Source organism: Akebia trifoliata, chromosome 1 (assembly GCF_017979445.1).
Source record: "Akebia trifoliata isolate Shusen 1 chromosome 1, ASM1797944v1, whole genome shotgun sequence".
NCBI classification, from domain to species: domain Eukaryota; kingdom Viridiplantae; phylum Streptophyta; class Magnoliopsida; order Ranunculales; family Lardizabalaceae; genus Akebia; species Akebia trifoliata.
The window spans coordinates 28749195-28762615 of NC_141375.1; the positions used below are offsets into that span (position 1 = coordinate 28749195).

Genomic DNA, 13421 nt, shown 5'->3' on the forward strand with positions numbered 1-13421 from the left:
TTTAAAGTGAAGATCTAGCTCATAAAACTTTGTGAGAACACTGAATTTTATTTGAAAAGTGACAATTTAATCGGTTTATAAAAGTGATGACCTCGTTAAAAAGTGCGAAATCGTTGCTACTTATTCTAAAAATGACAATCTCATTGATTTATAAATTGGGTTATTTCACTAAAAATCAATGATCTACTTACTTTTTATCAACGAGATCATTAAATCGAATGGATTCAACCTTATACATATGCAAGGAAGGTAATCAAAAAAGAAATAAGACTAGTTCTTCTTTTATCACTTATGAGCCATGCAAGATGAAAGTCTCATGCATGGTTTTGAATGAGAGAAAGAAGTGGGACCCTGTAGATCCATTGTTTTTCCTATTCAAAGATCAAGCTTTGGTCTTTGTGTTTTCACGTAAAAAATTCTTTGTAGATCAAGAGATGTCAAAGGGGCTTCTTACTTCTTAAATAGACCCTCTTACATCGATATTATAAACACTGATTCATCAAGAATATGTACGAAAAACACTCTGAATATACAAGAAAAATCAACGATCTCGTCACCTTTTATCAACGAGATCGTAATTTTAAAATCTCTACAATCTTGCTATTCATGTTTTGAAAATTAAAATAAATAGTGCGACGAAATGGGAATTTCATCATATTTAGCACACAAAATGGTAATTTATCCTATATTTTATTATTTATCAATTAAATTTTAAAACATAAAATATTATTATTTTTATATTACTATAAATAAATGATTCAAATGCTTTAACGAAGTTAATAGTATTTTTGTAATATTAAAAAATTACTTTATATAAATTCCTATCAATAATAGTAGCCTTCCCTCGCATTGGTAATTGGTATCCTTGGTTAATATTATTATTTAGGGGTATTATAAAATAAAAAATCCAATTTGTGTCCTTCGAGTAAGTCCTCGTCTGTAATAGGAAAGAAAACATAGAAGCCCTTTTTACCGACTGGTTTTGATATCATCAGACTGACACGTGTCAGGACCACTTCGATGTGCGTGACCATAAGACCTATATAAATTATAAACCACTGGCACCTAATAACCAGAAATAGTGGCAAATCTCTCATCTTCGTTTCTCTGTCACTAGCGCCCTGAGAAAGAGAGAGAGAACGAGTCAGCTAAACTCTTCAAGCTCGGAGATGGACTTAGATCGACCTAACATTGAAGAATACTTAACACCCGATTCCATCCAAAAGCCCAACGAGAAGCTCCACCTGTAAATCTCTCTCCCTCTCTCTCAATCCATCTTCAGTTTTACCTTAATTTTTTTATTTATTTTAATTTTTGCTTAAATTTTCTTTGGTTTGAAGATTTAGGGCATGTTTCGATATCCATTTTGGCGTCAAAAAGACATTTTTAATATTTTTGATCGAAATGTTTTCTTTTTCTTACTCAAGTATGGCGATCCAAACAGGGTCTTATGTAAATCTTTAGTTATTAATTGTAATTTTGAACTAAATATCATCAGGAGAGATTTGCTTGACATTTCACCCACTTTAACCGAGGCTGCGGGTGCCATTATTGATGTAAGCCACCGATTGCTTTTCTCCGTACTCTATTATTCGTATTTTTCTTTTTCTTTTTATTATGGTTTGATTTAATTCAGGTTCCTTAAATTTGCAATTTCACTTGAACATGCTTATTGGGTGATGGGATACGTTAGTAAGAAATAAAATGAGTTATTTGATTATTGAATTGGAGTTTTAAGGAGCAGTGCAATTGTGAAATTGAATTATGTTTTTGATTTTTTTTTTTTTTCCAATATTAAACAATTGGGGATAAAGTTAAGGAAAGCCAATTAAGATGGTTGGGGTATGTAGGTTGAAGAAATGGGCTTGGAGAAGTCCAAGAATCCATTATGAAGAAGAATTTGAAGATACATGCTTTAAAAGAAGATATAGATATAGGAAAAGTTGAATTTTTAAATGATGCATGTTGCCCTTTCCAAGTAGTTGGGTTAAGGCATGTCAGATGATCAATGTTCAAAAGGGGCGTGTGAGAGGTATGCCTTGAGGCGTTCCCTTAAAGGTGCATTCTTTGTGAGGCAACAGCCTTTAATGGTGGCATGCACTTAAGACGCGTGCTTCACCTGTAAGATCAAACATAGTTAACAGACTGATATTGAGCCCATAATTTTTGGTCCCTTACTTGAGATAAAACAATAGATTCTGAAATATTAGAGATCAGAAATATAAGGATCAATTTTTTTTCTTAATAAGAGACAAAAGGAAATTTTTTTTTTCCCAATGAAGATGATTTTTCTTTCTACCCATCTTTCCCTTTTTTTTTCTTTGATAAGAGTTGAATTCTTGGCGACTCAAAGGGGTAGCCATTGTTCACTTGGAAGGGGCAAATGTTGTTGAGTATTGCTTGCAGACGTTGACTTTTTTGTTGCTCTCTTGCAAAAAGGGTACCAATTGTCGTGATCAATTTTATGAAACGCAAGTCTTTGTTTCTGTAAGAGTAAATATTTTATGATTAATCGTGTTTTAATTGGTTTGCTTTAAGAACTTAACCTTGTGTGCAATTAATAAGGGAGGTTCGTACAACAGTTTAATCAGAGTGCAAACGTGTTGAGACGTAGATTGGGTCTAGCTTGTTGAATCCAAGAGATGGTGTTCCCATATTTTATTTGTACATTGTGGGAGGTTCCAGTTATCTTCAAAAAACATTTATGTGTTTACACAAATTTTACACATCAGTAGGGCTCACTCGCAATTCTACAAAAACTTGAGTTGAATTCAATGGAGAAATGGATGGCTCAAAATGCTTTCACTTGTGGAACACTTTTGGTGGTTTACTGTTCTCTAGGTTGACTGATTTTTAGTTTGTTTGATCTTCTCATTTTGGATACCACACAAACCAAATATAGCCCTAAACTCATCTCCATGTGGACCATATGCTAGCATTGTGGTTTGGAATTGATTATATCAATGTCTACCCTATCTTTGAAACATGCCAATGATCCTTATCTTTGAAACTCGCCAATGATTAAACTTGAAATTGAGAGTTTACAAGGGTGAAAACAATTTGTTCAGTGATGGAGGGCGAATGGGCAACATGGTTTATTGATTCATCATACGAGTTGTATCTATTCTGAATTCAGCCACAATTGGTAGGGGTCACTTTGGTTCTGAAACGTACGTTATTGGCTTGGCGGACATCGATATAGGGATTGAAACTTGTGAATCAACTGGATCAATTGGAATTATTCTTCCATATGAGTATGCTCTTGATGATTGATGAAATCAAAACCAAGGTCTTTGGCCTTCACAGCTAGTTAAAGTTTCTATTGGATTTTCCCTTAGAAAGTTTTGAATCAAGGTTACTTGTTCAACACGGTAAAGTGCTTTTAAGGAGTACCACACTTGGTGTTTGTGACTAGATTCATGTCGTTTATGTTCATCCTTCTTTCCACTTGGGAGAGAGTACGAATAAAAACTTGCACTCTTTCAATTCCCCATTTTGAGGAAAGTGTATGCCTGGTTTTAACTCATAATTTGTTGATATGCCCTTTCCTCTCCATCCAACATTTCTTTTATAAAAATGGACAAATAATTGTAATGTATTGCTACAAAAGTCCAAATGGTGGTGTTGTACTTGTATATGTCCATGTAAACTGGTTTAATGAAAGTATTCTTTATATGTTTAAATTAGTCTTCACGTGGAAGTTTTTTTCCCACTGAAAGTAACCAAAGTATTGACCTTTAGTTATTCCTTTTATTTATTTATTATAAGCAGCTTCTTTATTTACTTTTTCCCACTACTTTGTCTCCTTCATTGTCCTTTAAGTTGTTTCTTTGGAGTTAAATATACTGTTTGTGCAAACTATTAATCAAAATACAACGCTATATGTCCATTTATACTAGTTTCACATAATTCTTTATATGTTTAATGTAGCCTTCATGTGGAAGCTGTTAGTTTGAAAGTATTGACTTTTAATTGTTCCTTCTCTACTTTCGTGTTTCTTTTCTCTCACTCTTTCTTTGTGGTTCCTTCATTGTCTTTTAGGTTGTTTCTTTGGTGTTCTTTAAATATGTTGTTATGCAATTTATTAATCAAAATACAACACTGTATCCTCATTTATATAGTTCATGCAGACTCCCATCAGTGTCTATAGCATGTTTTTTCATTCTATCTAATTATGATTTTGTTTCTTTTGTATTACCCCTTTGATATTGGTTATATTATCTTTTTTTTTTGCTTTCCTTTTCTATTGGGAAAAAAAAAAATTACTGAAAAAAAAATACCTTTAGATTTCTGTAGATTATTGATTTTGTTCTCATGCTTTTAATTTGTTCTCTGAAAACTTTTCGTACTTCCATGGGCACAAATTTATCAGTTAATTTTATGTATATGAGCAGGATTCTTTTACTCGTTGTTTCAAGTCGAATCCCCCAGAACCTTGGAATTGGAATGTGTATTTGTTCCCACTATGGTGCTTCGGGGTGGTAGTTAGATATGGGATTCTCTTTCCTACACGGTGAGACTCATCTTTAATTTTCAATTACAATTGGCATCTATGCTGCAGTGCAAGCATTTTAAAATAGACAATCCTAGTTTTGAGTTTATGTTGTTTTGTCTATTTGCTTTGGTTGGGGGTAGTAACATTTTGGTTCTTTAATCTTTATATCTGATTGGGCTTTATCTTGGTTATAATTTTATTGTAATTCACCATAATTTGGAATTAGAAGTAAATCTAGAGTTATAGATTGGGGCTTTCTCCTTTAGATTTTCGAATTTGCAAAAGAATGGCCTTGATGCTTTCCTGTTCATCCTGTGTTATTGCTGCATTTTCCTTTTCCCTTTTGAATTTATTACTTGATGTTTCATTTGCTTCTTTCCATGTTATTTAGTAAGAAGTGGTTCCTGTGATGAAGCAAACATGACAATTTTTTTTTTCTCTTCCGCCACATCTTCAAAAATTTCTTGATAAAAATTAAAGCCCATTATTTGATTGTTCTTTGGGTCTGGATGGTGGTGCATTTGACATTTTCAATCAATTCAATGACTTATGACTTGTAACTTGAAAAAAAAAAAAAAAAAGATTTATAATTTCAGCATCACTTTGGGATCTTTTTGGGTTGGTTTTGTATGTATTCTTTCAGAATAAGAGCCAAGCTTGTGGTTCAAAGCACAACTAAATTTAGGACGCTGTGACGTGTCTTCAATCCTTCTTAGCATTTTTATTGTATAATACTTGTTTTTATATTTCACAGGGTCTCAATTATATGGAAATTTGAGTTTTTGATAAGCCTACATTATTTGAGATATAGGTAGACTTCAAGTATTTCTGAAAACAAGGCTAAAAATATGTTGATCTGTAAAACCAAAAACAACATAAACCCTGCAACACCCTTATCTTTCCTTTTCAAATTGAATAAGGTTCTGAAAAATACTCAGACTAAAGCATAAAGAGGGTTAGAATCTATATATATTTGGAAAGTTGATGTCAATGTTTAAACATGGCCATTGTACCCAAATGGAGATGTCTCTGTGGCTGGTAATTGTTAATGATGATATCTCACCCTTAAGATCCTCACAATAAACATCCCATCCTGATATTTCTTGCCTAATATATATATTGATGTGGTCTCTTCATCATTGGGCCCCAAGCCCCTGAAGAAACCAGTTATTTCCTGAAACTCCCTCGCTCTGTCTCCCTGAATTAATAATCACCCATCCGATGGATGAGTACCCAAATACAGCTCTTGGGCCAATCTCTTCTGTTTGAGGCCCTAATAGATTTCAGCTAAGCCAGTGATCCTAAATCGAAGCTGCTGGATGTGATGTACAGGAGGTTATGCTTTGCTCCCCTTGGTTAATTTATTCATATTTATATTTCCATGTTAATACAATATTATTTTAGTTCAACGTCCAGCTTCTATTCAAGTAGAAAATAATGGATAATTGGTCCTTGCAGGACTGTTAGTTTATCTTCAAATTACTCTGATGCTCTGGGTAACACTTCTTGGTACAACTGAATTGGTTCCCAGCAGATTGAGTTGTTAACCTGTGCTTTGAGTATAATTATTTCTGTATCTTATTTCCTGGTAGTTGTTTTGGAGAGAGTTTCAGCAACTAACTTATTGTCATTTGATACATTGAGTTGTTAACTCACGTGGAAGCGCTTTCCATTTCTTGTTTCTCCTCTAGATTTTAGGATGCTAAGACGACCTTTTCCGCCCCCTCCGACTGGTGTGATGCTAGAATACCTATATATTATCTCCTCTTAAAGGACCCCAAATTAGTGTCTTGTGTGCAGATTTTAAGTTGCCAGTGAATTTTAACAATGAGGTTGGAGAAATGTTAGTGGAAGAGCTCCTATGTGTAACCTTGTTCTGTCCATTTATGTGGATGGATATGTCATTAACGTGGAAACAATTAGTTTATGTCTTTGTGTATGTATCAAAAGTAGTCTAATGTCTTCCTCGTCCACTTCTTCTTTTTGACGAATTGTAGCAAAATTATTTCACAACTGTTTTTTTTGTTTCCAGCACTGTTGCTCTTGTTTTGGCTATTTGACTTTATACATGCACAACTTGTATTAGGTGGATATATATTTTATTTTGTTATTTATTTATTTTGCACAATTATTTGATTTGGTTTTATACATGCAAATTTTTTTTTTTTTGGAAGTATCAAAAGTAGTTCTAATGTTGAACCACTAAAAAAGATTTGCATTATATATTGATGGGGATGTTCATCAGGAAAAAATTTGATCCTCAGGTTGGAAGTCATTTAGAAAAAAATTGTTGGTTTGGTGTTTAAGATAATAATTATGCATCGCAATTATCTTGCATGAAAATATGGTCTATCCATTTAATTGTCTACTTTTCATCTCCAGGGTGCTGATACTGGCAATGGGGTGGATACTATTCCTTTCCACCTTCATTCCAGTACACTCTCTATTGAGAGGGAATGATAAGTGGAGGAAAAAGCTGGAGGTAAGAATTGTTACTTTTCTATTTTATGCAACCGTTCCACAACTCCCATGCGGCCAGGGGTGGATTTATTTTGGGGGCAGTGGGGGCACTTGCCCCCACAAGAATTTTCGAAGTCTATGAGTGTGTACATGAGTTATTGCGACAGAGAATAGCGGTAGATAAGAAAATCCGCCACTATTGCCCCCACAATTATTTTTCCTCTATTGGTTGCCCCCACTAAAACATTTTTGCTCTTGGTTGCCCCCACGAGAGCAAAATCCTTGCTCCACCCCTGATGCGATTCATGGCGTAAACACTTTTTATGTGTGAATAACAAAATATATTAACTGGCAGTTTCAAGCCATTTGAATTTATAATTTAAATAAAATTTCTTTCATGTCAATAATACTTCCATTTTTCACTATTTCAAAATATTTAGTTGATAATCAAGCCAGCCATGCTTGGGAACGGGAAATTTAATTTTTGTTACCGAGACTAAATTTGTGTAGGAGTGAGGGTGATTGCCTATTGCTGTTCATAGGGAAACAGACATCAGGTGTATGAATGGTTTCGTACATTGATTCACATACTTGTACTTTTTCATTATCTTTGTATAAATGCATGTTAAGCTACGTTTAATATTTGCTCTTCAGAGGTATCTAGTGGAGATGATGTGCAGCTTCTTTGTGGCATCTTGGACTGGGGTCGTCAAGTATCATGGGCCACGGCCCAGCATGCGACCCAAGCAGGTGTGGTAAAGTGTTATCATATCTCTTAGGTGATATATGACGCAATACTTATTTTTGTACAATTCTTAACAGTTGTCAATGCCTTAATCCCTTTCATGGTTTGAACAGGTATTTGTGGCCAATCATACATCCATGATTGATTTCATTATTTTAGAACAGATGACTGCATTTGCTGTAATTATGCAAAAGCATCCAGGATGGGTTGGTGAGTTTATGGTCAATGACCCGTGTTGAATCCCTAGTTACTTCTGTAAAAATTCCATGTATTTCTTTTATTGGATGTTCTTAGGAATGGTTGCTAAATGCAAATTTTTTCCAGTATACTTGATGCACCTTTTTTGTGCCATTTGTTTTAGGAGAGAATTTCACGTCTTTGAGAAAAATGTTTTGTATCCTTGAAGCTGTATTATTTATGTGGCCTGCCTATGTATCTATCATACCTGTCAATCAGTGAGGGTGCCTCTTAAATGAACCATGTTGACAAACTTTTCTCTTTGTTTGATTCACTATTCTCTTGGTGCAGGACTACTCCAAAGCACTATTTTGGAGAGTGTAGGTTGCATCTGGTTCAACCGTTCGGAGGCAAAAGATCGTGAAATTGTAGCAAGAAAGTAAGCATTGTGATCTTGGCTTAAAAAAGGCTGAAAATTCCATGGAGCTACATACCTATATCACTAGCATACTGAGCTTGTATTTGCAGGTTAAGAGACCACATTCAAGGGGTTGACAACAACCCTCTTCTTATATTTCCAGAAGGAACCTGCGTGAATAACCACTATACAGTCATGTTTAAGAAGGTTTGTGTCTCTTCTGTTTCTCTGTAAAAGTTCTTTGATGGTTGGAGACAGCATGATCAGATACTTAAAGGAACCTAAACACTTTTATCTTTATTCTGTCCCCACATTATTTTTTCCTTTTATCCTTTATTGATGGTTAAAGGAATTTTTGTTTGAAGGAGAAGGGAGGGGGTTATTCTACTTTATGATGCCCAGGTTTGGACATAGATACAGAAAGCAAGGATACAACTCATCATTTTCCAAAATCTGGAAGATGGGGAGGAGTTTCTTACCCATATTGGAAAATATAGGATACAGTTACCTTCACGTTTTGAAGGATACACACATAACTCCACAAACATGTGTATATAAACACACAATAGAAGCATTTATATAATAAAACACAAAGTTGGGGTCCACTTGTGGGGGGATAAATGTCATATCCAGCTGCAGTGAACCACTTTTGCTTTTCTTTACTCTTCCTCCCCCACACCCTTCCTATTTTCAATAATACCCTTGTAACTTTACTATCTTTCATCTTTTACTCAACCCCAAAGTTTTTTTTAATAATACCCCCTCAAATTTTATTATTTTTTCTCTTTTACCCCCTTAACCTCCAGAGCGGCACGGGCGAATTTTAGTCTATATAATAAAACACAATTGTAGGGTCCACAGTTGCTACAATCTTGTGGGAGATAAACCTCCCATCAACTACAATTTTGTAGAATAAACCTCCTATCAAGATATAGTTTTGTGGGGCTAACTTTCTTTCCTTTACTCTTCATCCCTTCCAATTTTACTATATTTCCTCTTTTACGCCTTTAACCCATTTTATTGTTTTTCATCTTTTACCCCTTTAACCTCCTTTTTTTTTAATAACAACTTTTTCCCCCCCCGTTCTTACCTCCTTAACCCCAAAGACAATTGTCGGGTCCATCTTGCAATAATTTTGTAGGGGACAAACGTTGCATCGAGTTGCAATTTTTTGTGGGCCCCACTTTACTGTCTTTCTTCTTTATCTGTCTAATATATTTCCTCTTTTACCCCTTTAACCCACTTTATTGTTTTTCATCTTTTACTCCTTTAACCTTAAAACTGTTTAATAATACCCCTATAATTTTTTTCTCCTCTTTTACCCCCTTAACCCCAAAGAATGGCCCGGACTAACTCTAGTCTATGATATTCAAATAAGTGCTATGAAATATTCTATTTATTTTTCATTATTAATTAAATAATGCTGGAATATTGATTTAATATGATATTAATTCAAATTTTATGACTATTGGTAATATACTACTTTTTGTGATTATTGTTGAAATTAAATAGCAGCATACCTTGCTGGTATCATACCCATATGCATACCCCCCCATCCATACCAATATTATACTGATATTGGTACTTTGGTTATATACAGGTATTAAGGTTTACTCTCATTTATGAATTTACTTTGAGACACCTGTAGCTAAGTAGTTTGCATCTTCATTAGCATCTCACCCAAAGTATGCACGACCTAACATTTCTATTGGTGCAAGTATATTTTTGAAGTTTCCACGGCTTCTGTCAGTGTCAATTGCATCATTTTCATCCAACAATTATTGGAGGATTCCCAAAATGCATTGACATTGAAACATTCCAGTTTATGATTCTGACAGTTAACGTGTTCTTATAATGCAGTTCTATTTGTATGGCTAATTTTAAAGTTGTACCTTGTAGTTTTTGTTTTTTAATTCTTGCTTTTCTTTGTTATGTTAGGGTGCGTTTGAACTTGGCTGCACTGTTTGCCCAATTGCAATCAAGTACAATAAAATTTTTGTGGATGCTTTTTGGAACAGTAGGCAGTAAGTATCCCCTTGAAGGATACTATTTTGCTGTTGCATTGTGAACTGTCTCTGTAATTATTCACATGTCCCTTTTATCATGAAACATTTTTCTAGCAGCCTCTGCTAAAAATATACATCATATACAGTTGAAAATGATAGTGATATATATATATATATATATATATATATATATATATATATATATATATTGAAAATTTCAAAAAATGCCATAACCATTAATTTTTAATTTGACTTCATATTAGAAAGCGAGTAAAACTTTGTTTTTATTTTCTTAAGTTCAATTACCCTTCAATGATTCATTTTGTGTTCTATCGAACTTACTGTTTTGCAGGCAATCATTTACAATGCATTTGCTGCGCCTTATGACATCATGGGCTGTTGTTTGTGATGTGTGGTATTTGGAACCACAAAATTTGAAACCTGGAGAGACACCTATAGAATTTGCAGAGAGGTAACAGATCTCTTGATCTGCAATTAGTAGATAGTGATATTTAGCATTTGCTTGTCTTGGTTCTAATTGGTTGGACAAGCTCCTGTCCTACTTTTATTGTCTTAAAATAGGTGACCTTTATGCTTGTTTTATGCTTTTGTTTTCAGGGTCAGGGACATTATTTCTGTTCGTGCAGGTCTGAAAAAGGTTCCTTGGGATGGTTATCTGAAATATTCTCGCCCTAGTCCCAAGCATACGGAGCAAAAGTATGTTCTGTTCTGTTTTGTCTTGTAATTTTTTTAGTTGCAAGAGATTTTACAATTGATAAATAGATTTAAGTTTCCATATCTATGTATTATTTATAAGAAAATTAAAAAGAAAAATATAAAGCTGGATTGGAATGTTTGCCTTTGAGCTACTGAGATTATTTTGATTGGCTTCACCTATCAAAAAGCCTGGCTACTTACCTAGTTTTCTTCTTATGTATTGTTTTAGGTTCTAATTTTTTTCGTCAATGTATATCAGAACTTGCAGGTTATTAGGTTTGGTTCCTATCATCTGCCAATAATACTAGTTTTGGGGTCTTTTTTCTATTGTTGGCAGATTTGGGTTATTTGGTCATACTTTTAGGCTTCACACATTTCTTTTTTCGGGATTTAGAATTGGGTCTCACAAATCATCTTTACTAAAGATCTTAGATGTTTTGTTTGAGGGTCTTGTGTTATTTGATCATGACTTGGCTGAGTCTATCATGGTGGTGTTTGTGTTATGTTTTGGCTTGTCTATCAGGCAACTCTTATACTCCACAAGACATATTGAAGTTCACTGCATTTCTCAAAAGGAACAATTAATCTTCTACTTGTTTCCTCTTTTGAGAAGGTTATTGATTTAGTTTTTAAGTAACAAGTTTTCCTCTAATCAATGTTTGTTTTTTTATTTGCAGGCAACAGATCTTTGCTGATTCAATACTGGGACGCTTGGAGAAAAAGTGAATGAGAGCTGTCTACCTTTATTTCCTTTACTTTTTTCCCTTCCCTCGCTCCTCCCTTAAGCAGTCCTTTAGTTCGTTTCATTGTGTAGACTATATGCTTGGGTGTTCATGTTCGAGGAATTTTCCATTTTTATCCTTGTAGCTTTCGATGTACATTAAAGACAGTTCAGACAATTATACTTCCAAGCAAATTCAATTAAGCTAGTGCAGTTAAGATCATCATACAAATGCTAAGAAAATACATGTAGCTAGTTTTATCAGAGGCTTCAAAATGCAATTCTGAAGACTTGGTAGGTCGAATAACTGTTTCACTGTTTAGGATGAATTGAAAATTCTATTCCACCGGATATGTATATGCTATCATTATGAAATAGACAACCATTAGTAGAAATGACGATCAAATTAAGATTTTGATACGATGTTAGAGGAGGAAATCACATATTGACTCGATATGCTGTGTGGTGCACTCGTATGTTCCCTGTGACATTGCCAATGTTTTGCCCACCTTTGGTGGACGTATGTACATGTATGAAGTTGTGTTATTGGATTTGTTTATGTTATTTTGAATTGTGAACAATCGTTGGTGGTTTGTATTGACTTTGTAGAAAAAGTATTGGAGCATTTTACTTCCCCATCCACCATTTAGACTCTCTACGCCTACGTACTCTTTACACCTTAAAATCTCTCCAATCTCAACAGTACCACCACCCTAGCCAAATCTCATTTGTGTACTCTTTACACCCACTACACCTACCAAACGCCATTTATTCTTCTCTTTCTCTCTACATCCTCCACCGCATTCTCTCTTCTTTTTCTTCTTATATTTGCATAACAATACCCTTAAAAGTGACAGTTTATTATAATCAGCCATTGAAACCTCAATCTCATGGAAATCCAACAATAAACAAAAAAAATAAAATTTAAATTAAACAAAGGTAGGTCAGTACCACCATGCTATGCAGCCTATGACAGCCCACTTTGTGGTGATTTTCACTATGGTACTCTTCTTTTTGGGTGCCCATGTCATTCCTTCTACCTTTGTGGAGGCTTTCGACTTTGATACCCTTTTTTTTTGTCCCCAAAGTCGCCATTGTCCTAAATTGCTCCTTCCAAGATTTGAACCCAATACACCATGTTGGCTCTCATACCAAATGATATGAACTGATGAATTAACCAAAAATACCTTAAGAGTGAGAGGTGTAGAAAGTTGAGTCCATACCCCACATCACTTTGGAGTGCTAACAAAATATTGTTCAAGTGCCCTTGCAGAGGATCCTGCTACCCGATCTGCCCCCACCTCAAATTTTTTAAGGTGCATGAAAAGGGTAATTGTGTAATATTTTCTTAAGGGATTTTTATTTTTGGGGATTTTCATTTGAGAGAGTTTTACATGTTTGGGTAACACTGGGCTTTATAGCTAAAGATTTTTAGGATTGTAAAACTTATGAGAACATAGTGATTGTTCTTATTATGTTCTATGGACATAAGCACACTGTTGAACTATGTAAATCATTGTATTTTTTGGGATTGTGTTATATTTGCTATTTCATTTTTTTTTTTCTTTCACACTTACAGAAATTATGCTATAAACACATAAAAAGGAAGAATGAAGAAGAGAACAGATTGGGGAGAAACTTTAAGAGCCAGTCTCTTTCCCAGAATTTCCTCATTTTATAAA

General features: G+C 34.3%; 1 protein-coding gene across 1 annotated transcript; it reads left to right on the top strand.

The window, feature by feature from the left end:
* Positions 1-1056: 1056 nt before the first annotated feature.
* On the top strand, positions 1057-11943 carry GPAT9 (glycerol-3-phosphate acyltransferase 9). Its single transcript, XM_086449289.1, has 12 exons — positions 1057-1246; positions 1499-1556; positions 4395-4513; positions 6878-6977; positions 7610-7705; positions 7814-7910; positions 8229-8316; positions 8406-8502; positions 10234-10319; positions 10654-10773; positions 10920-11018; positions 11696-11943. Exons 1-12 carry the CDS (start codon positions 1170-1172, stop codon positions 11742-11744), a joined length of 1086 nt encoding a protein of 361 aa, XP_086305415.1. The 5' UTR covers positions 1057-1169; the 3' UTR covers positions 11745-11943.
* The last annotated feature ends 1478 nt before the right edge of the window (positions 11944-13421 follow it).